The sequence below is a fragment of the Esox lucius genome, chromosome 15 (assembly GCF_011004845.1).
Source record: "Esox lucius isolate fEsoLuc1 chromosome 15, fEsoLuc1.pri, whole genome shotgun sequence".
In the NCBI taxonomy this organism is placed as follows: Eukaryota; Metazoa; Chordata; class Actinopteri; order Esociformes; family Esocidae; genus Esox; species Esox lucius.
Genome location: NC_047583.1, coordinates 27,047,588 through 27,071,346, shown reverse-complemented (window position 1 = coordinate 27,071,346; position 23,759 = coordinate 27,047,588). Strand labels below are relative to the sequence as shown.

At 40.5% G+C, this 23,759-nt stretch overlaps 1 protein-coding gene across 1 annotated transcript in view; it reads right to left on the bottom strand.

Annotated features, from left to right (window-relative positions):
* The window catches only part of slc24a4a (solute carrier family 24 member 4a), a 38,776-nt gene extending 30,293 nt beyond the window's left edge, over positions 1–8,483 (bottom strand). The window contains exons 1-2 of the mRNA XM_010878656.4: positions 7,474–8,483; positions 4,013–4,126 (exon numbers count right to left, since the gene is read on the bottom strand). Coding sequence (XP_010876958.2) covers positions 4,013–4,126; positions 7,474–7,636 — 277 coding nt within the window. The 5' untranslated portion in view covers positions 7,637–8,483. The remainder of the gene's footprint in view (positions 1–4,012; positions 4,127–7,473) is intronic.
* Positions 8,484–23,759: the final 15,276 nt, after the last annotated feature.

Genomic DNA, 23,759 nt, shown 5'->3' with positions numbered 1-23,759 from the left:
AATACGTTTTCCTCATGAGAAATTCAAGCTTTTATCCAAGCCCTTTCTGTCAGTACTTCTTTCTTCATCATCTATTGGCATCACAGCATTTACAGTAGCCTGGGGTAGTAGTAGAACAATGTAGTCGACAGGCACCTAATCAGTCAAAACCCTTAAAACCCCAAGAGGGATTTGACACACGTCTAATAGTGTCCACATTGGCACTGGGATAGATACAGTGAGACAGAGCACAGTTGATCATAAGGAGGGAGAGCAAGAGAGACATAAGGCCATCTCCCCTTCCTCTCAGCCTCCCACCCACCCACACTCTAGAGATGCTTCTCAATTGTGACAGGCACGGCGACCTCTAGTTGGCCTTCATTTCAGTATGGTGCCTTCAGCTCTCTCTCTGTCTGTCTGTCTCTCACTTTGTCTCCCTCACACACTCCATCATATTTCAGTCCACACTACACTCTGACAGATCTCATCGACAGACGAACACGCCAGTACGTATCACACACACTTGCTGAGAGATATCAATGAAGATGCTATTTTGCCTAATGATGGGAGAAAAAAAAGATACTGTTTCATATTGTGATATTGCCTTTGACGATATATATTCATATTTGTACAATATTGAAATACAAATGTGTGCTAGTTTGTGAATCCCCACTAAAACTCAAGCTCGTTTTCCCTTCAAAATTATTCTCTTTTGTGCCTTTTCTTAAAAATAGAATCACATGGTTTTCAGGCCTTTCACATTTATTCAACTATTTTTCCATTTATGTATCATTGAAGCAAACATAAGGTGAGCAATAAGTTAAAAACATTTAATCAATTAAATCACAATTGAATCGCAACACACTCAGGACCAAAGCATCACAGTAACATCGTGACATGAGGTTCCTCGCAATTCCCAGCGGTGGCCCTGAGTGAAGCGTGGTTCAACCATGTGATGTGTGCCAACTATGGAGAGGAAGGGGTGCACACTTGCATAGCTATGAAAACGACGGCACATGGACACGTCCTGTCATATGAGGCTTGCTGAATGTCTCTGCTCCAACCGACCCAGCCAGGTGTGTTTCACTCTATTCCAAATCCATCCACAATTTTCAGTTAAATCATTTGACAGGAAGTATTTAGTTGTTGTGTCTTAATGATTGGTTTCTTGGTCCTCTAAGGTCTCTGCTTGTGTCTCCCATTTTTCTGACGTGTGAGAAGCAGACAGCCAATCAGTCCATGAGAGCAGTCAGTCGATACAGCAGCTCACCGCTGTATCGGCTACTAAAAATAGCACACCCCATTCTATTAATAGACAGCACACCCAAGGTCCTGTCAGGAAGGAGACTATCAGCATTATGTTGAAGGATGTAGTGATACTGAGGGTTGGAAAAAATCGCTTCTATAATCACTGGCTAATAAAGATAAGCAAAAAACTCAATTATTTATATATATACTGATCTAAATTGGATGCAAATAAACATTGGGAAATTGTTACACCAATATTAATCCACAGAGAAAAACATTGTGCATCCTCCCCTTGCAAGTGTAATGGAACTTTATGCTTTATTAGATAGAGGAAGAAATTAGTCGCATTCTTCATACCAAATCTTGTCAAGAGCAACTTACAGTAGTGAGTGCATGCATTTTCATATATTTTGGTCACTTTTCTCACTGCCCTCCCCCCAAAGGGATCAAAATCCACAACCCTGGGGTTGCAAACGGATTTACTTTACCAAGTTACACTGGGCCAGATGGCAATTATTTTTTTGTGGATTATGATATTTACTTGGGGTCATTGAATGGTTGGAAGATCTACTTGTGGCCAAGTTCTTTCCTCCTGGCAGAAGCAACAAGGTTTTTGCGTGAACTCATGATGCTGTTGACCTTAGTGAGCCCTAGGGTGAGTGGAAGCGAAACATCCCCCAACATCAAAGCCTCACCACCATTCACTGCATTTTGGAGGTATTCAGACCCCTTCACTTTCTCTAAATGTTGCTGTGTTATAGATGTAATAATTTATTAAATTGATTTTAGAAATGTATTAACCAATTTATTAAAAACAAAAACAGAAATACCTCATGTACATAAATATTCGGGCCCTTTATTTAGCTGTTTTTTTTAGGAGCATCAATGGAAAAGATCAATCATTCTCATTCAAGTCACTACAATATTGCCTCAGCTGTGTGCTTTGGTTCGTTGTCATGCTGAAGCATCTAATCTTCACCCCAGTCTGGGGTCCTGTGTGCTGTGGATAAGGATTTCAAGGATCTCTCTGTATTTGCTCAGTTCATCCTTCCCTCTAACCTGGTCAGTCTCCCAGTCCCTGCCCCTGCGAAGAATCCCCACAGCATGATGCTCCCACCACCATGCTTCACCGTAGGGATACTATTTGCCATGTGAGCAATACAGTACCTAGTTTTCACCAGACATAGTACTTAGCATTCAGCATTTGATTTTGGTCTTATCAGACCAGATAATACTATTCCTCATGCTTTCAGAGTCCTTCAGCCTGCATGACATGTGCTTTTTATTCAGGAGTGGCTTATGTCTAGCCACTCTACCATAAAGGCCTGATTGATGGAGTACTGCAGAGATGGTTGTCCTTCTGGCAGGTTCTCCCATCTCTGCAGAGAACCTCTAAAGCTCTGGTAGAGTGGCCATTGAGATCGTACTCACCTCCCTGACCAAGGCCTTGCTCAATTTGGAGTGTCCTGGCAAAGGCTCTGAATAATTGCATACATGAGATATCTAAATTTTTTATGGTAATAAATTAGCAGAAATGTCTCAAACGTGTTTTCGCTTTGTCATTTTGGGGGAATGTGTGTAGTTTGATTACATTTTTTTTTACCAATTATAAATTAAGTCTATAGAACAACACAATCTAGAGAAAATTAAGGGGTCTGAATACTTTCCAAAGGCTCTGGATATTTTTTGTACTATCTGCCTGATTTATGAAATACAACAATGACAAGCCTTTTTTAATTGTTTTAGTCCTTTGCCTTTGCCCATGGTGATACGACTAATTGATTTTAGATGCATGTTAATTTTACATCCCAGTAAAACAAAAAATCATGAAAAGCCGATTTGTTGTTCCTTAAATTGAAATAATTTCATAATGTTAATTAGAGATAAGATTTTATTTATTTATACAAATTAGTGGTAACAATCAATTGGACACCTACCTTTAACAGATGTAATACTTTTTTTCCTTTGTTATAGTTCTTCTTAATTTAGGTGTGAACCATTATGCATGTAACTGTAGAATCAATACCAACACATAAATGTTTGAAAATAAAACAATATCAATTCCCCCCCTAAAAAGACACCATAGCAACTATTCCCATGACCAGCATTAAGTGGAATTATTTGCTTTTTACAATAGTAACTACACAGAAATTAAAATAGACATACAGCCTAATTTACGTTTTTGTGCCACAGTAATTCCTGCCATGGTATCATCATTTGTTATATTCAAGTGACTACATGAATCTGTACAGGAATTGTGCTTCCTCCCTCTCCTCTCTTTTGCTCTCGCCCACATCGTGGAGCTTTTCAGCTCCTTCTTGTGCCTCCAACTCCCACTCATCTCATTCGTCATCCAGCAGGAGAAACACACCCACCCACCTGGACACCAAGGTTGCCCTCATTTGCAAATCTCCTCTGCACCACAAGCGCGGTAAATCGCTAGCGGTGGTACATAGAGTGAAACATCTTAGGCAACCGATCACTTCCTGTCTCACCCCAGCTGTTGTTTCTCTGTCTGACTCAGAGCATGTGTAGGCGGAAACATGTAGGCTGTACCATTGTATAACACACTGTGAAGAGCTTTCCTGTTATGTTATCCCAAATGGCACAAGCTAGCTGGCAAAGTTGTCTGTACTGTACTTGTTTTGGTAACAGCGCAGTAGCTAGCTTTTGCACAGAAGTAATCCAGCTTGGTTTAGGGCTTTAGTAGAGTGCAATACTTCACCCGTCTTTGTGCAGGTTGAAGTTATAGGGTTAAGTAGGTTCCACGTCTAAGTTACACTACCTGGCTCTGTGCAGTTCTTCTCCAATGTGTCGTTGTCCCCATCCAGGGCCATTAGCCTGCGTCCCAGATGATCTGATGAGTCGACCAGCCCATGCTCCAGGACTAGACCATGTCCTAGAACAGGAAAGAGACGGCCAGTGAACATACAGAAACATTAAACCAGACCATGTCCTAGAACAGGAAAGAGACGGCCAGTGAACATACAGAAACATTAAACCAGACCATGTCCTAGAACAGGAAAGAGACGGCCAGTGAACATACATAAACATTAAACCAGACCATGTCCTAGAACAGGAAAGAGACGGACAGTGAACATACAGAAACATTAAACCAGACCATGTCCTAGAACAGGAAAGAGACGGACAGTGAACATACAGAAACATTAAACCAGACCATGTCCTAGAATGGAAAAGAGACTCGGCCTGATGCTAAACCGACAGGCTCTAAAACACGACAGGTTGAAGCCCACAGGGACAGGATCTAAAAGGTTCAGCAGTACAGCCTACAACATAAGAGGATAGTAGCCAACCCAGGTACAGTCTATAAACACAGTGCGAATCACTGGAAATAAATCTAGAAGGTTCTGTCCAGGAAATCAGAAGCCTGCAATGTAATGCAGTTAGGAAAAACAAACGCAATAACAGTTTCCGTTTTGAGCTCGTTGTTGTGGTTTATTAAACATATCATCATAATAAACAACTGATTTCACAGCACGAAAAAATATAATGGGACTAATGTACAGTATTTGTAAGCAAAAAAACGAAGCTAAACGTAAGTTGCTCTGGATAAAAGCATTTGCAAATGACCAAAACATAAACGTTAAATGGAAAGCATCCCTATTATACACATGAATCTCCTGCCCTAACAGTTACTTCTCTGTGATCATGTATTCTCTATCCTTTACATATAATATAATGTTTCATATAGTATAATCACTAAAATACGGTTTAATTGAAAAATTCTGTGATGTGTTTTCTTTTATGTGTTGATGAGAATAATGACACAGCAATCTGAACCATAAGGCAAAAAGTTAAAGTAAAATGTTAAGTAGCCTAGGACAGAATTTACAAGTTGTCCTGTGCCTATTGTGAAAGATCAGTCTTATTATGCGCGCGCGCGTGTGCGTGTATGTGTGTGTGTGGGGGGGGGGTGTCCAGAGATTAACATATTTCATGAGTCAGGTGGATATGTGGTTCATTAAAGCTCCACATACCAGTTGTGAACTAATCTGGTTTGAGGGGTAATTAATATCAAAGCCAGTATCAAACACACCTACAAATAGGGTGATTGGATTACCTCATTCAGCTCTAACTAATCATGTATGGCACAGAAAAGGAAGAAAGTGTGCTGAATAATCTTCAAGCAACTATATATATATATATACACACAGTGGATATAAAAATAACTGTTAAAATGCCTGGCTGGGCCATTCCAAAACATGAATCTTCTTCTGGTGAACCCATGCTTTTGTGGATTTGGATGTGTGCTTTGGGTCGTTGTCGTGCTAAAAGGTGAACTTCATCTTCACCTTTTTACCGGACGCCTGAAGGTTTTGTGCCAAAATTGCCTGGTATTTGGAACTGTTCATAATTCCCTCCAACCTGACTAAGGCCCCGGTTCCAGCTAAAGAAAAACAGCCCCAAAGCAAGATGCTGCCACCACCATGCTTCACTGTGGGTATGGTGTTCTTTGGGTGATGTGCAGTGTTGTTTTTGCACCACACATACCTTTTGGAATTATGGCCAAAAGGTTCAACCTTGGTTTCATTAGATCATAAAACAATTTCCTGCGTGCTTTTGGGGGACTTGATGTTTGTTTTTGCAAGCCGGGCTTCGATGTTTTTCTTTGTAAGAAAAGGCTTCCGCCACCCTACCCCATAGTCCATTCATATGAAGAATACGGGAGATTGTTGTCACATGTAGCTCACATCCAGTACTTGCCAGAAATCCCTGCAGTTCCTTTAATGTTGCTTTAGGCCTCTTGGAAGCCTCCCTGACCAGTTTTCTTCTCGTTTTTTCATACATTTTTGATGGATGTCCAGTTCGTGGTAATGTCTCTGTTGTACCATATTTTCTCCACTTGATAATGACTGTCTTCACTGTGTTCCATGGTATATCTAATGTTTTGGAAATTCTTTTGTACCCTTCTCCTGACTAATATCTTCCACAATGAGATCCCTCTGATGCTTTGGAAGGGTATGCACACTTATGCAACCAGGTTATTGTAATATTTTTCTTTTTCATTTTTCCGCCTTGAAGATTTCAATTTGTTTTTCAATTGAATTGTTCACATTATAGGTCACATTAAAAGTGGAAAAAGTGCTGCCATGATTTATTTTTGTCTCATTCTTTTACAACACAAAAACCTGGCATTTTCACAGGGGTGTGTAGATTTTTATATCCACTGTAGAGAGAAACAAATGAATAATAATGATTTCAGTTTTTTTAGCCATGACTTGGAGTTGACTAGTAACTGACTAGAGGACTACTAATATACTAATGTGTATATATATATATATATATATATATATATATATATATATATATATATATATATATATATATATATGTATGTGTGTGTGTATTTGATTATATAGTATATATAGGATATATAAGTATCCTATACTGTGTTTATCAGTCTCTTCTCAGTCCACACACAGTGATGTACCGGTTAATACCAGGGAGGTCTTATTTTGGATGTAGGACAGGTTGAAACGAAAGATGTTTTCCCACAAACCCACGCAGCGGGCGCCCAACACTTGCGGTCTCCGAGCCAACACTTTCTCATACGTCGCGATGCAGCAACACGTCCAAAAATGTCAATAGGTGAATGCGATAAAACAAATGTATATTTGGTAGTTTGAGAATGACCTGTGACCTATTCTAAAAACCTAGCTACGTATTGCATATTGCGTCGCACTGAGCAAGCGTGATTAACGAACATTATAGGCTACAGCACACACATAGGTTACCAACAAAACACACTGCGACTACACGTGAGTAACATATCATGTTTGCCAGCATATCTGAGTTTTGCAGACGCAGGGGAAATAAACGAATTCTACAAACGGACTAAAGTAGTGCCTGCCTGTCTAGTTGGAATCCTTAGCACTCTAATCCAGTTATGTTGTTGCATACCAGACATCTCCTTTTTTGAAAATTTACAAATCTCCCAAAATGGGACACGACACGCGCATGCAACAAACAATTCTCCATCCTTAACCATGGCTCGGTCCGGCTATACCGATATTCAAGTGGATTGATGAGTCAGATACACACTTACATAATTTAATCAGTGTAATAAACCTATGAGTTTTCTGGATATTAATTGAGCAATGTGTGCCAAAAATGCGCAATCACATCGCTAAATTCGTTTTAGTTCCTCACTGTTCGGTGATTTAAAAGCGTTCCTCTCCGGCCATCCCTGGGATGCCTCTCAGTGACTCCTCGTAACCTACTCACCTGTTTTTGTAAGCAGGGCGGACATGCACCACGTCAAACATAGAATACTGCAGATGAAACTGACTTGAACGAAAAGCATTTGTCTCCTCTTGCGAACTTTAAAGATTTTAGCTATCGCGCTCTTTTTCGACATGGGGCGGTTCTGCCCTGGTAGCGGCTCCATGGCTGTCCAGTAGCCTATGCAGAGACAGCGGACAGTAGGCTCGTCCTCTCCCCTCTCCCTGCAGATTGGGTCCCAGTCAGTGTGGTGCTGCAGAAAGTTCGGACCTCTGGAATCACCCGAGTATGGTTTCACACAGTCACGGGTCTGGATTCTGTCATTTCAAATGATCGAAGTGGGGATCCCGAACGTAGGCACCGACGCGAACAGTTCGCATGTGTAATGGAGCTCTGTCCAGCTCCCTCGAAGCCGCAGGAAAAAAGCTACTTAGATGTTGGATTACGAAAGCCGTTCGTGAGAATTGTCTCCTGTGGCGAGATTGCTTCTACTGTTAATCAAGTAGGGCCTAATTACAATATCTGTCAATTGTTCATAATCATATACGCACATTAAGATTAGAGAGCCCGCGGCCTATGCTACAGGCCAGAATTTATTCTGAAAATAACACAATTTGTCAAGTATCCTAAACCTCCCAGCCAGTTGGCAGCTTCAAAGGCAACTGACTGTGTCCCCGTCTGCACCCGTCCGTCGAATTTATAACAATGTTGATTATTTGGTCTACAAAAAATATCATATTTTTCTGTTAGCTTGATGTTGTTTCCATCTCCCAAAATCGCTCCGGGTCCAAAACATTGTTCTGATTAATTATTAGCTCAGTCCATACTTTAATTCCATCACTGAGCGCGCTCCCCAGTCAGGGTTGCCAGATTTCATTCACAGTATTCAGGTAAATCAACAGCGGACTATACAAACAACTGATCAAATGCACTTTATTTCTATACAACAGTGTCTGTAAATCGACCCGCCCAAGGCGATTTTTGCCCGCACAGGCGCACACTGTCATTAAAAATAGCCTAATTGTACAGGAAATCTCCCCATCTGGCAACACTGCATGCAGTTGGAACTTCTATATGTGAGTGGGGCTAGAACACGTGACGCACGACAGCAAACGAGCTCTCTCCTCGGCGGTGGTACCAATATGCTGGATTGTTTTCAACGCTAGACTAGTCCATCCTACATGGTCCTGTTTCGACCAGTTTCGACGGCCTCAAAGGCACGGAACATAATTGCCACCGGACAAGTGTTGGTTCCCAGAACGTTCTAGGAACGTTTGTATATGGTTGTGGTAACGTTCCACGAACAATGCACCAGTTTCAATTGATAGTTCTAATTCTATATTTCTTATGTTCTCTAAAGGTCTCTAAATTACGAACGATCTGTGAATGTTCTCTGACGGTTACAAACACAGATATAAAGCATATATGGGACATAGTTCTGTCTGACGTCTCAACAGCTCCGCCATCTTACCTGGGATCTGTCAAAGCCACTTAACTCATGGTGGTATTTTGTGCAGTTGTAATTTGGTGCAGAAAAAGGATAAACGATACAAAGGATGAATGTTATGATAACATACTTCACTTTACATACCATGTTTTAAGTCAGTGAACAAGAAAGCTAATCCAGCCTGACCGTAGCTGTTGAGCTACGTAAATTTACAGTATCAGAATTCTGTTTGTTTTTTAAATTAACGTTCTCAGCTAGCTTGCTACAGAAAAGTACGAGTTAATGTTGCACACAACCTATGTGAAATAACGCGTTAACGTAAAAAATAAAACCCGTAATTACTATAATCGGCAGGTGGCGATGGTGGGTATTTTGTCTACAAAAAAGTAGACTTGTTATTCCTATTTTAATCTTCCGATTACTATGCTAGTGTTAGCATACCAAATTCAGTGAGATAGCTTGCTCTGTTTAGCGTAGGTCAATTGTTTGTACACTGAGATTAAATTACAATATTTATATGTATACAAATACATACAGGTATTATAAATTAAAATCACAGTTAATTGTTTTCTTTGGAAATAAAGAAGTATATATGTTCACTGCATTTAAAGTACTGTCCTCTATCTTCCTATGTAGATCATAGTAGGCTGGACAGATGAAATATTTAGCAACAGTATTTCTGGGTGAAAATTTGTTTACTGCATTCGTCATGGAGGCCAGTATATTAATATGACCTTATATCCAAGCTATGTGTTGTAGTTTTAGAGAAATTGTGGGAAAACAGGACTTAAGGTGTTATTTCACCCTGGCTCTTCCTATCAAGTGTATTGAGCCCTGTGGCGCCACCTTGTCTTCAGAACGTGTTCTAAATCAAAACAAAAAGCCCACTACTGCTATTCATACAGGTCCACTAGTATAGGGAGGACAAAAAAGTCATAAAATAAAGAATATATGTCATATGTATGTATCTTTTCTTAACTGCTATTCACACTTTGCATTTAAATTCATTGTCATCTACAGTTAGCCTTTGACATTGTCATCCAATGGAAAAAGGCTAGATATGCAGACCTGCCTATGTAATTCATACCATATCTAAAAATGCTAAAAAGACCATATCTAAAAATATCTAAAAAAAAGCTGCTTGCCTATTGTCCTGTAGCCCATCCCAGCCTTGTGCAGGTTACAATTTTATCCCTGATGTCCTTACACAGTTCTCTGGTCTTGGCCATTGTGGAAAGGTTGGAGTCTGTTTGATTGAGTGTGTGTACAGGTGTCTTTTATTTTAGAATTTTATAAGAGGGGCATCATTTTAATCAAGAAAATCTCCTTTTTTTAATAAAATATGATTTGGCCACGCCATTCCTTTTAATCAAACGCTAGACTAGAAGTTGCAATTTTTTTATACTTCCAGGTTACCCAGATGTAATCGCAATTGATACAATAGAGAGTCAAATGTTTACTTTGTTCAGTATTTTTTTCAGTTTTGTCTTAAGAAGCGAAGTTAGGAGTAAAATAAAAATGGACACATTTCTTGGTGCCATTTTGAGAGAGTGGAATTATTAGCACTAATCATGCCACGAGAGGCTCGGTGAATGTTTGATTTAATTAGTTTTTTTCTGAATGCTTAAACCCTAACCGTTATTGTCATAGCACAATTTCTAAACATATTAATACTTATAGCAAAACCACTCACTGAGTTTGCAAAACTAAAAGCACAAACACTGCTTTGCACTCAGTTTTCAATTTTGTAACACACACTGCAAAACTGTAGGTACAATCCACTGCACAGCACTCATTTTGCGGAACTGTAAACACAACGCACTGCTTTACACTCATTTTCCAAATGATCAACACACTCCTAACAAAACTATACACATGTATGGCTATTATTTACACTATTTAGCCAACTGTCTGGCACACTGTCACATGTGAAAACTGTTTTCGATAATTAGTTCACTTGGCAATCAGCCTAAGCACTATAAAGAAGCCACAGGTGAGCTGTCCGTGTGGAGTACAATGGAGGGAGCAGGAAGAGTGAGAAGAGTGAGAATTAGAGGAGGCAGAGGAAGAGGAAGTGGAGGTGAAGAAGTAGGAGGAAGAGGACGTGGAGGTGAAGAAGTGAGAGTGAGAGGACAACAAGGACGAGGAGGTAAAGTTAGAGGAAGAGGACAAGGAGGGCCTGGACATGCAAGAGGAGGACGAGGATGGGGAAGAAGAGTAAGAAATAGAATTACTGATGACATCAGAGCTACAATAGTGGACCATGTAATCGACCATGGAATGACCCTGAGGGAAGCTGGCCAAAGGGTTCAGCCAAACTTGAGCCGCTACACTGTAGCAAGCATCATAAGGACATTTCGAAATGAGAATTGGTTAGTACAGACATTTTGCACTAAGTGTTGTAGCACTGCCATACTCTAATGAGAAACACAACAATACCATACATGTAAAAATACTGAAATTGTTACTTTACAGAATTGCTAGACATCCAGATGCTGGGTGCAGAGGAAGAATGTTCACTGCAGAACAAGAGACCCATTTGGTCAGTATGGTGATTGCAAATAATTCCATAAGGCTACGAGAAATACAGCAGCGCATAATTGAGGATGACACCACCTTCCAAAACACACACAATGTGAGCATTTCTGTATTATGTTCAGAGACCCTAATCTTCAGAGTCCCTTTTGAAAGAAACAGTGAACGTGTGAAACAACTGCGATATGACTATGTGCAGGTAAGCTATACTAACATTGGTACTGAATCTGGAAGTGCATACTGTAGTGCTGTGCATGGGCCTGCTGTGCTGCATTTGTTTTGTCTTGTTCAGAGAGTGATGGAGCTAGAGGCAGATGCCATGGGTCACGAGCTGCTTTTTGTGGATGAGGCAGATTTTAACCTCACTACAGTTTTTCCCAATTGCTAAAACACAAAAAGTGAATGCCCAGATCAAAACATCAAAACCGTACCATTTGCATGCATGTCTTACACACAGGCACCAAATGAATAAACACATTGTAGGCATTGCACTGCAAACAATTGTGCAACACACGGTGCAAAACACTACACACAGAGTGTTGTATGTTACACACGTTGGAAAATGAGGAAACACTTTGCATACAGCACATCCATTCAATAATAAAAACACATGCGACAATAGCAACACCCCCGCACACACAGTAAAACACTTAACCAGTAATTGAACACCAATCAGTCACAGCTGTAGCACTATAAATAGAACTCAGGTATGTGCACCTGTCGTGATACAATTGCGAATATGGAGGCCGAAGGACCAAGGGGAAGGAGAAGACGAGGAAGAGATGGGGGAAGAGGGAGAGGAGAACGAGGAAGAGATGGAGGAAGAGGGAGAGGAGAACGAGATGGGGGAAGAGGGAGAGGAGAACGAGGAAGAGGGAGAGGAGAACGAGATGGGGGAAGAGGGAGAGGAGAACGAGGAAGAGGGAGAGGAGAACGAGATGGAGGAAGAGGGAGAGGAGAACGAGGAAGAGGGAGAGGAGAACGAGATGGAGGAAGAGGGAGAGGAGAACGAGGAAGAGATGGAGGAAGAGGGAGAGGAGAACGAGATGGGGGAAGAGGGAGAGGAGAACGAGATGGGGGAAGAGGGAGAGGAGAACGAGGAAGAGATGGAGGAAGAGGGAGAGGAGAACGAGATGGGGGAAGAGGGAGAGGAGAACGAGATGGGGGAAGAGGGAGAGGAGAATGGCACCAACCTGAACGGGAACCAGGCAGACGCATAACTATCACTGACGACATCAGGGCCACTGTGGTGGACCATGTCATCAACCATGGCCTGACTATGAGGGAGGCCGGGCAGAGGGTCCGGCCCAACCTCAGCCGCTTCACGGTAGCCAGCATCATTCGGACATACCAACAAGAAAACAGGTATGTCCTGAATTAACGCCAAAGGACTGCACAGTGAGGTCTGCTACCCGACCCGAGCCCGACGGGACCCGAAAAATGTGCGGGTTTCGGGTCGGTTTCGGGTTAATGTTTAATGAACAGCCTCGGGTTCGGGTCGGGTTCGCAAAACTAAAAAGTCTATATATAGTTTGCGTGCCGTGTGCTACTGTGCTTTGCCTGCTTGCTGTGTGTGTTGTGGTGACCGGCACGCGAGAGAGAGAAAGTACATGCGTGCGCAGATGTGCAATCAATGTGCATATGTTACACAGACACACAGGCGCTCCTCTCTCTCTCTCTCTCTCTCTCTCTCTCTCTCTCTCTCTCTCTCTCTCTCTCTCTCTCTCAAAAAAAATAATAAAAAAATAATATATATATATTTATTTATTTTATCATTATAATATCACAAAACCGTTTTGCGCATGTGCCACCGCTCTCGCACGCTATTTCAGTCACAACAACACAGACAGCAGCAGTGTGACTGTTACAACTGTTCGACCACAGCAAAGTTATGCAATTGGTAAGTTACGTTTTTTTTCTCTTACTGCTGTGCTGATGGGGCCGCTGCGCCTATGTAACGATATTTGTTTATCGTTTTAAGCAATCATTAAATACATATTGCAAACATGTTTTATTTTTTATTTTTTTTGACCTCGGGTTCGGGTCGGGTTTGGGCTTAACATGTAAATGTAACTGTCGGGTCGGGTCGGTTCGGGTTAAATGATCGCGGGTACGGGCCGGGTTAGGGCTTCAGTTTAAAGCCCGTGCAGACCTCTAAGTACCCACACAGCAAATTGTCTAGTGTTAGTGTAGATTTTCCAGTGTTACAGTAATTTAACACTTTTACAGTGGTTACATATAAACCCTGGGGAGTGTTAATTTGACTGTAACTCTGAGAGTGTTAAATTTGCGTTTTCAAATTTGCTGTGCATCAGCGTTCTGGCTGAATCTGGTTATACAGTATTTCACCACGTACAGTATGACAGTACGGGATGGGGAACAGAACCTAACCATCGAATCTAATCATGAATTGTTTGCAGAACTGCCAGGCGACCTGCCGTGGGAGGAAGGCAACGAGTGTTCACCCATGCCCAGGAACTGGCCGTTGTCAACCTTGTGGTGGCAAACAACGCCATCACCCTGCGCCAATTGCGTGAGCGCATCCTCGAAGACCAGGCAATTTTCCACAATGTGCACAGTGTCAGTACGACGACACTCGCCCGGGTCCTGCGGGAACACCACGTCAGCATGAAACAACTTTACAAGGTTCCATTTGAGAGGAACAGTGTTGCAGTCAAGAACCTTCGCTATGACTATGTGCAGGTGAGTGCCACAGTACCACTACAATGGCAGTTGTGTGTTTACATGGATATATACCTTGCAGTCGCCCCCTTACTGCAAAAAAAATATATACTTAAAAATCTTGTTCCATTGGCAAAAAGGTCACATTTATCTTGTTTTTATGTAAAATAAGCTAACCATCTAGATTGTTTTACCTGAAAACAAGATAAATTTGACTTTTTTGCCAATAGAACAAGATTTTTAAGACAAGATTTTTTGCAGTTGGAGGGACACTGCCAACATTTTGGTGATATCCGAATGTGTCCAACCCAATCCACAGTCATTGTGCGACATTGTAGAGGCAGTATCGCTGTATTCAGGAACACAATAGTGACATTTTGGTATATGCATGTTCTGTTAGACTGTCCTGGCCTTCGATGCGGCAGCGCAGCAACATGAGTACATCTACATAGATGAAGCTGGGTTCAATCTGGCAAAAACCAGACGTCGGGGCCGGAACATCATCGGCCAAAGGGCTATCGTGAACATCCCCGGGCAGCGCGGGGGCAACATCACCATGTGTGCCACCATTGGTGGTCAAGGGCTCCTCCATCACCATGCCACCCTAGGACCCTACAACACTGCACACCTATTGGCATTTCTCGATGCACTACATGCTGTGGTCACACAGGACAGACCAGGGCAGCCCATGTTTGTTGCCATCTGGGATAATGTCAGTTTCCACCGGGCTGCTCTGGTCCGGGACTGGTTTGCCAACCACAACCATTTCATGGTGTTGCACCTGCCCCCTTATTCCCCGTTCCTAAATCCGATCGAGGAATTCTTTTCGGCATGGCGGTGGAAGGTCTATGACCGCCTACCACATGTACGCGTGCCGCTCCTGCGAGCGATGGAGGAGGCATGTGGGGACATCGAGGTGGGGTCGATCCATGGGTGGATACGCCACACACGGAGATATTTTCCCCGTTGCCTGGCAAGGGAAGACATTGCCTGTGATGTGGACGAGGTGCTGTGGCCCGACCCCAATCGACGACGAGATCCCTGACATGGACCTGCAATAGAAACACCTACACCAGATGTTCAATACTTATAGTAGTTCTGCACCTGTACACTGAGTTTTGGTTGTGGAAATAAACACGGTTTACAGACTACAAATGTAGGCAGTGTCTTGAGTACAGTTGACCTGTGTGTTGTGTTTGCTTTGACTGTTTATATTGCATGTGCATGTGTGTTTCCTATCGATCCGAAGAGGGCCTTTTCAAGTTAGAGTGTTACGTTTTGATTGCAGAATGTTATTTTGCATTGGCAGTTAGATGTTGATCTCCAAGTGCTGTGTCAAGAAATCTTGTGTGTTGAGTTTTGACACAATGAGCCAAATTTTTATTTTTGTGTGTAAGCAATTGAAAAAAACTGTAAAACAACAAGACGTATCAGGAACATTATTGGACACTGTGCCATAATAAATGTCCCAGGACAACGTGGCGGTAACATAACTATGTATGCAGCTATAAGTCAAAATGGTGCTGTTCACCATCATGCAACCCTAGGCCCATATAACACTGCACACATCATTACATTCCTGGACACCTTACATGACATGCTCACTAATGTTCAGAGACCAGAGCAGACCAGATGCAACATCATATGAGACAATGTTAGTTTCCATAGGGCTGCTTTGGTCCGCAACTTGTTTACAGATCACCCACTCTTCACTGTACTCAACCTCCCCGCATACTCTCCATTCTGGAATCCAATAGAAGAGTTCTTCTCTGCCTGGCGCTGGAAGGTCTATGACCGTCATCCCCATCAATGCATAGCCCTTTTACAGGCAATGGAGGAGGAATGTGGGGATATTGACCAGGCATCATGTCAGGGCTGGATACTGCATTCCAGAAGCTATTTTCCCGGTGCCTTGGACTGGAGGACATTGTATGTGATGTAGACGAAATGTTGTGGCCGGACCCAGAGAGACCACACGATATAGACTGATATTATTTTTCTTCTCAGTGAAATTACTATTTTGTGTTTTGACATGGAAAAAAACACTTGTGTTTGTTTTGAAAATTAATAAATAAACACAAATACTTGAAGTTTGGATCCCTGTATGTTTACAGAACTATGACAAAAGTATGACCTCAAACTGACATAGCCTACCTTGTGCACAGAGAAAGCAAAAGCCAGATGTGTTTTTTATTCATGCCATCAGTGTGTAGTTGGCACATTGTGTGCTTATTAATGTGATGGCTTGTGTTAACTGTTTGCTAAGTTTTTTTTTTTTTACGAAGGTTTGAAGAGTTAAGCAAGGATTATTAGCTTTTGCAATAGAACTACAAAATTTTGCTGATTTGGTGAAATGTTTTCTTATTTGGGTGTAGAGTTTTGCAAAAATAGCCAATAGTTACAAAAAGTTTGCCTAAGCCATCAGAATAAAATATATAATTTGCTATGGCCTCACGCTAAAGTTCCAGCTCAGCCAGCATTCTTTAGAAGTTTTACAGGTGTTGCTGAATTTGGAAGCGATCTATTGTCCAGCCTAACCATAGCCATTTTGTCCTCATAAATTAAAAATAATTGAAAACTATTTAAAATTGATTTGTTTGATAATGTTCTGAAAAGTAATGTCATTTTGTGCATTATGAAATGCATGACAGTGGCTATTTATATATTATTAAGGAAATGTAACTGTTATAAGAACTGTAATGCCACTTTTACCATTTGTTTGTATTGTAGATTGTTTAGAACGGGTCCCAGGTAAGATGGCTCACAAATAGCTCCATTCGGATTTATAGCACATCTACTTTTCTATTACATATGGTTACAAAGTTGGGAATATTGTGTGAATGTTCTCAGAAGATTACAGTGCGAATGTTCTCTAAAGGTTCTCTGAGACTTAGATCTTTGGTAGCATTCTGAGAACATTGCCTAAGTGTTTCTTAAAGGTTCACATTTTTTCCCAAAAAGGTTTCCACTTATGGTTTTCTTTACTTTTTTAGTTTATGCTTCTAAAGTTACATGATTGTAATATAAACTAGAAGGCAACCAGTTTAAACTGGCTTTCCTACTTGCACGTATTAACATGCAGCATGTATACTTTGTACTAAGCCTGCTTACCTTTAATTAGTAGACTTTTGGATAAAATGGACCTGCAAATGAGACAAAGAATTATTCACACTTTACTTAGAATTATGTACTATCTGGCATTATTACCATTTAGTAGTTTTCTGTTCAACTTCTAAACATATTTTATCTGTAACATTCAATACATGACCACTGCTGATGTAAAAAGGCCTTTATAAATACATTTGATTGATTGTCCTTTTGCCTGCCCTGTGTTTTAGGATTCTGGAATTTAGTTGTTATTAAAACATAGCACTCTGCGCTTGGATCCATTCCCTCGTTCGTGTGTTCATGACATTTACAAAGTTGTGACAATGGTACTGAACCTGGTGGAACATCTCACAACAAATTAGGTTAACTGGCAATATTTCAGTAATGTGATTGGGTATAAAAAGGGCATCCCAGAGAGAATGAGTCTTTCAGAAGTAAAGATAGAGAGGAGCTACCCACTCAGTGAAAGACTGCATGGGCAAATAGTGCAACAATTTATCTCATAATCTACAGTACATAATAGGGCTGCACGATTTGGATAGAATATTGAATCGTGATTTTTTTTACAAATATTGCATTAATGGATAATGGATTGCGATTTTAAAACATGGGTGTAAACATCGTAGATAATCTCATTTAAAAATAGAGATAATAGCTTACATAATGTGCTATTAAACTGAATAAAAATCTAGTTAAAATGTTTTCTATTTTACACTTCTCACCAATTTGACCAGTTCTTTCCCAGTCTTTTGTTGCCCTGTCCCAACTTTTTTGAAACGTGCTGCTGGCATCAAATTAAAAGCGGGCATATATTGTTCAAGGAACAATAACATTTCTCAGTTTCAACATTTGATATGTCGTCTTTCTTCTATTTTCTATTGAAAAGGATCTTAAATGATTTGCACATCTTAGCATTCTGTTTTTATTTCCATTTTACAGTGTCCCAACTTTTTTGGAGACAGTGTGTCATGACCCCTCCTCCGTGAGGTGTGTGCTTTTTCCATGGGTCTCGTTTGTGAATGTGTTTCTGTCTTGTGCGTTGGCGTGTTTGTGTGTCCTCTTGTCATCTCTATGATTTGGTCTCCCGGGCTACGGGCGGGCGAGGGGGCGTGACGTCCTCACGGAGGTAATTCCAGTGCCCAGCTGATTCCACTCAACCATCACACACCTGAATCTGCCGTGCCAATGACCAGCAGGATTTAGGAGCAGTCCCGACGTCTTGCCACTGCCGGATCGTTAGTCACGTTTGCACGTGTCAGACCTACCGGCTAATTGTCTGTGCCTTTTGTTTGCTATTCCGTTCGTGCTTGCCAATTCGTGATTGCCAGTTCTTGTTTTTTTTCCGTTAACCTGTCCAGTAATTCTGCTCTCAATACCCCGTTAGGAACACCCGCTGTCACCAGCTTACCTGGACCATTGGGCCCGTTCCCTCTCACCACATGGATACTCACCTGCACCACCTTCCCCGGATTCCGGACTTCCTTCACTGAGCCCACCTTTTCTCCCCAAGCCTTGCTCATGCCTATTCACCTTTGTCCCTGTTCCAATAAATATTCATTATACTGTGTCTGGTCTGCATTTGGGTTTTTTCCCTCAGGAACCCTGACACAGGGACCCCTTGGAAATATTCAGCACCATCCACTTTGATCCCTGTGCTGATGACAACGTTAACAACGTTTAAGTTGGTATACACAACTTTTAGGTAACCTGTCTGAAGCATAACTTTCTGTGGGAAAAAAACTTCAAGAACTGTCAACATAGAAAGTATGAAGATTCTGAATCGAGCACACAATAAACCTGATCTAAATATTTAAAGTTGCCAACATCAATTTACAATTACTGAAGGTTATCTCTTTCACAGTGATCCATTCATCCTTCGATGGCTACTTTATATTGTTAAGGAGAGGGAGACGTTTTGCAAAAGTGACAATTTCTATCTGACTATCAAATCGTACATACTCAAAAATGGAGGTATGAAACAAGAACAGTTCTATAGGTACACTTTTGAAGAATGTTCCATCAAAGTTCAAATTTTGGTCTTTATGGGTGACAGAAGACCACCCTTTGATTAACAGAAATGGTACAGAGTGAATTAAAACAAAAGAAAGCACACATTTGTACTATTTCATCCCAGAGGATAGGGGCTACATTGGACCCTGCAGCACTGAACAACATGTGTAGGTCATTTGCTGGTACAATTTGATTAGGTACAAAAAGGGACTGGCACTAAAGGGCACAAAATTGTCTCTCAAAAAGGTACCCCCCCCCCAGTGACAAGAATTTGTACCCTTTTATGTACACAACGATACTTCTATTTCTGAATGTGTAGTGAGCAGAGAGCTATATAATCTGGAAAATCAATACTATACTATTCTTTAACATAATGTAAATCAATCAATAAAAATTTTACACTTGACAGCAGTTTCCCTCAACAAATGGGTATACTGGCCATCTAGCATTTTGGGTAAAGACCCAATGGGCTGAATAACTTTAGCCCAGTGGGCCTGGGTAACACATTTTTACACAGAAATATAGTTATCTAGCTAATATGGGGCATTGTCATGACATATGATATGTTAATACAATATTAACTTCTGCAACCAGGTTATTGTAAGGTTTTAGTTTGTTTTTCAATTGAATTGTTCACATTATAGGTCACATTAAAAGTGGAAAGGTTCTGACATGATTTATCTTTGTCTCATTCTTTTACATCACAAGAACCTGGCATTTTAAGTGTAGACTTTTTATGTCCACTATAATTTGCCATTGATCTACGCACAATAGCCCACTATGATGAAGCCAAACAATGTTTTGAATTTGTGTGAATTCATTGACATTTTTTATCTGAAATATCTCATAAACATAAGTATACATACCGTTTGACATGGCAACCAGATTTAACTCAAATGCAACCTGTGTGCTTTCATTATTCTTGAAATGCCTTTAGAACTTTCATTGCAGCCCATCTGTGGCATTTAAATTGATTGGACTTGATTTAGAAAGGCACACAAAGAACTTAAATATAATTGTGTCAAGGCATATATCTTGAGAAGGTTATAAAAAAAGGTAAGTAGGCTCCATCATAGTGAAATCGAAGAAGTTTGGAACCACCAAGACTTTTCGTAGAGATAAATTAAGTAACTGGGAATGAAGGGCCTTGGTCAGCGATTTGACCAAGAACCCAGTGGCCACTCTAACAGAGCTTCAGAGTTTCTCTGCAGAGATTGAAGAACGTTCCAGAAGAACAACTATCTTTGCAACATTTCATCAATCGGCAGGCTTTTGTGGCAGGGTGACTAAACGGAACCACTCCTGAGTAAAAAGTATTCAGACAATAATGAGACCAAAATCAAATTATTAGGCTTGAATACCAAGCAGTACATCTGGTGAAGAAAAAGTTCTGCTCATCACCTGGCTAATACCATCTCTACACTGAAGCATGGTGGTGGGAGCATCATGCTATGTGGTTGCTTCTCAGTGACAGGATATCAGAGAATAGTCAGGATTGGCAGAAGTATGCAAGTGGTGGTCTGAGCCACTACATGATGTGCATCTTACCAATTTTAACCTTCAACTCTCACAAACGGATGCATGGAGAAGGCGGTAAATCATAAGACGTCAAGAAATTAGGCAGGTAAAATGTTGTAAATGTGGAAATTGTATTTCCATTGGCCTGTCATGCTGAACATCCACTCCAGGGCTGCAACATAAAGCCTCCTCCAAGAACCACTCATTAAATAATCTAGATAGTTCTTGTAAGGGTGTAAAGAACCTCAGGTGTCAATAAAAAACATGTACTTATTTTTAAAAATTAATCATTAGCTCTGCTTCCTGTGGATGGTGGTTCAATTGGCCAGCACCTCCTCTGTTGAGGGGTTGGTAAAAAAAAAGAACTAAACACCAAGTATAATTTACAAAGATGTTCATGGATTGGTTGCCTGTTAACTTTAGTATTGATTTAATATATTTCATCTAAAATGCATCTGACATGACAGGGTAGTTAAAGGGTGCATTTAATTGTCTTGGTCATAGATATTCTTTAGTGCTGTGAGAGTTTTCCTTAACACACAGTCAAAACAGATAGTCAAAACAAAAATGCATAATGAGGGTTTTAAGTGTCTTTCCTATATGACCAACATAATTCAATAGGAACATATTTTAATTCTACATACATATATTGCCATTTTATCATTTGTATGCATTGGAAAAAATGCAAACCTATACACGTTGGTCATTTTTAAATCCTTGCACCTGCCTACCTTAAGATTGTTCTTCAGAAGCTAGTGTGTGGATTCCTGAGAGTGTACTGAATCATTTTTATATGTATTTATTCATACAGTCGGTTTTGTGAGAAGACAACTTCTGAGAAAATAAGTTGATATCACAGACTAAAATTGGATCTGCTAAAGCCTTTACTTTTGGAATTATTTTTGAGTTCTGCATATGGTTTCATAATGATTGCTGTGTCCAAATCATTTTCAAGTCAAATAAAATATTACATTTAACAGGCCACCTGCAATTCAAGGACTGAAAATAGTCTCAACCTGAAAGAAGTCTCAACCATAAACACAGTTATTTCATAGAACATTGTTGCTGTAAAGGAATATGTGTTTTCAGTCATCTTACTGAAATAACAGAGAACCAAAAGGAATGACGCGGCCAAGAACTTAGCAGTAAGTTTAGCATTGTGCGTCACTGCTGCTAGGTGTTACAGAATTTAACCCAATTTGCTGTTTTTGTCTACATCATGTTGCTTAATCTGCCGTTAATCGAAGCCAAAACAGTTACTTTGAGATTGCACAAAAGATCCTCTCTCCTATAATACACAGTAGCTCAGCCAAGCTCAGTGTAGCTCCAAAACTGTAATATAGTTGAAATTGCATTTCATTCAAATAGCAGATAGTCCATTGGTAAGTAGTTAGTACACAGTTTTTATTCGGATCCACTGAGGGAATTGAACTTATAATCCAAACTTTTCAAGCACCGTATACCAACGGAGCCACACGTGACATATTTTCAAAGTCACACAAAATGCACTGAGTGAATGGATGTTTGGTAAGCTATGTGAAAGATATTGAACCCATAACCTTAGACAGTATGTACAGCCTAAAGCATGTGTTTCTTATCCCTGGGAGAACTGAACCCACAATATTCACATTTCTCTCGAATCAAGTGAATCTTGTATCACACAGAGCAGTAGGGCTGGTGGTTGCTCCGTTGTCTGGCTGTACTACTTCCAGACTACACAAAGGCAGAAGTGTTTCTGTCTCTCTGGGTGGTAAATCACATGATGTCAGAAAGCCAGTGCTTTGTCTAGCCCTCGGCGGGCCTGCACTCAGATGACTGGTCTTCTGACTTAGTCACCACTAATCTCTAAAGGTAATGCAAAGCGCTAATATTATGCAGTCTAGGCAAATCATTTGATGGGCTTACTGTAATGGTTGAAATATATTTCATTGTGTGATATCGAACACATGGTTTCCATTCATTCGATCTAGTCGTAACTATGAGTTCAGGGTCTCCTACAGAGATAAGAAAGTATTTTATTTGACAGTAAACTGGATTACTAGTTGAGGAAAGATCAGGTAAAACTAATCTATGCTGATTAGTTTTTAAACAATTTACTTAATCTTTAGCCTACATTGAAAATATAGGATTTAAGATATGGTTTATTGTATGAATAATTTACAGATATCGAATTTTGCCTACCGGTGTCCCCGTTCCACCAAAAATAGGTACGAGTCACAATTAGTTTGGCCTCTTAGAAATCTATGTTTAATAACACAAAATAATTTCAGGATCACCCTACTACATCCACACCAACCCAGAGGATTCTGTTTTCCCTTGACGGGAGCAATGAAGTGGGAGTTAAAAATACACCCATCCACGTCTTTTGTCTTGTCCAGATCATTTGGCTCTCCATGAGCCAATGAAAATGAGATCCTGATGTATGCCTGTTATCTGTAGGAAATGATAAGAGTTTAGAAAAGGTCAAGAAACGACCTCATAAAGACATCGCCACATGACAGAGCAAAATATATAAAAGCCTACTGTATTTTCTCCGTCCCAAACATGTACCACTGATGGTTATCTGAACAATTCGCTACACACTGTACAATAATCCACCGTGAAATAGTTTGATTCGATTTCAGATTTGGTTTAGGTCCTTGGGGCTACATCTAACTGAACGTTGCACTGCACCACACTATTTCCATCGAATGCGATCATATTAATAACATTTTCCCATTGTCAGAATTAAATTACTGAATGGTTATTTCCGGTTATGTAATATAACCAGCTTCATGCTACTTCTGTCAAGGTAGATGTTTTTTAACATAAGATTTAGCATTATAGAATCAAAGCCAGTAGTCGCCTGATACTGTACATTAGTGTACAGAGAAACACAGCTTACAAATGTATAGGTCAGATAACATTGAATCTGACTTAGACTTGCTGCTGAAGAGTCTGACCGGTCCATAAGATTATAAGGCAATCTGATGATACAGAACTGATACAG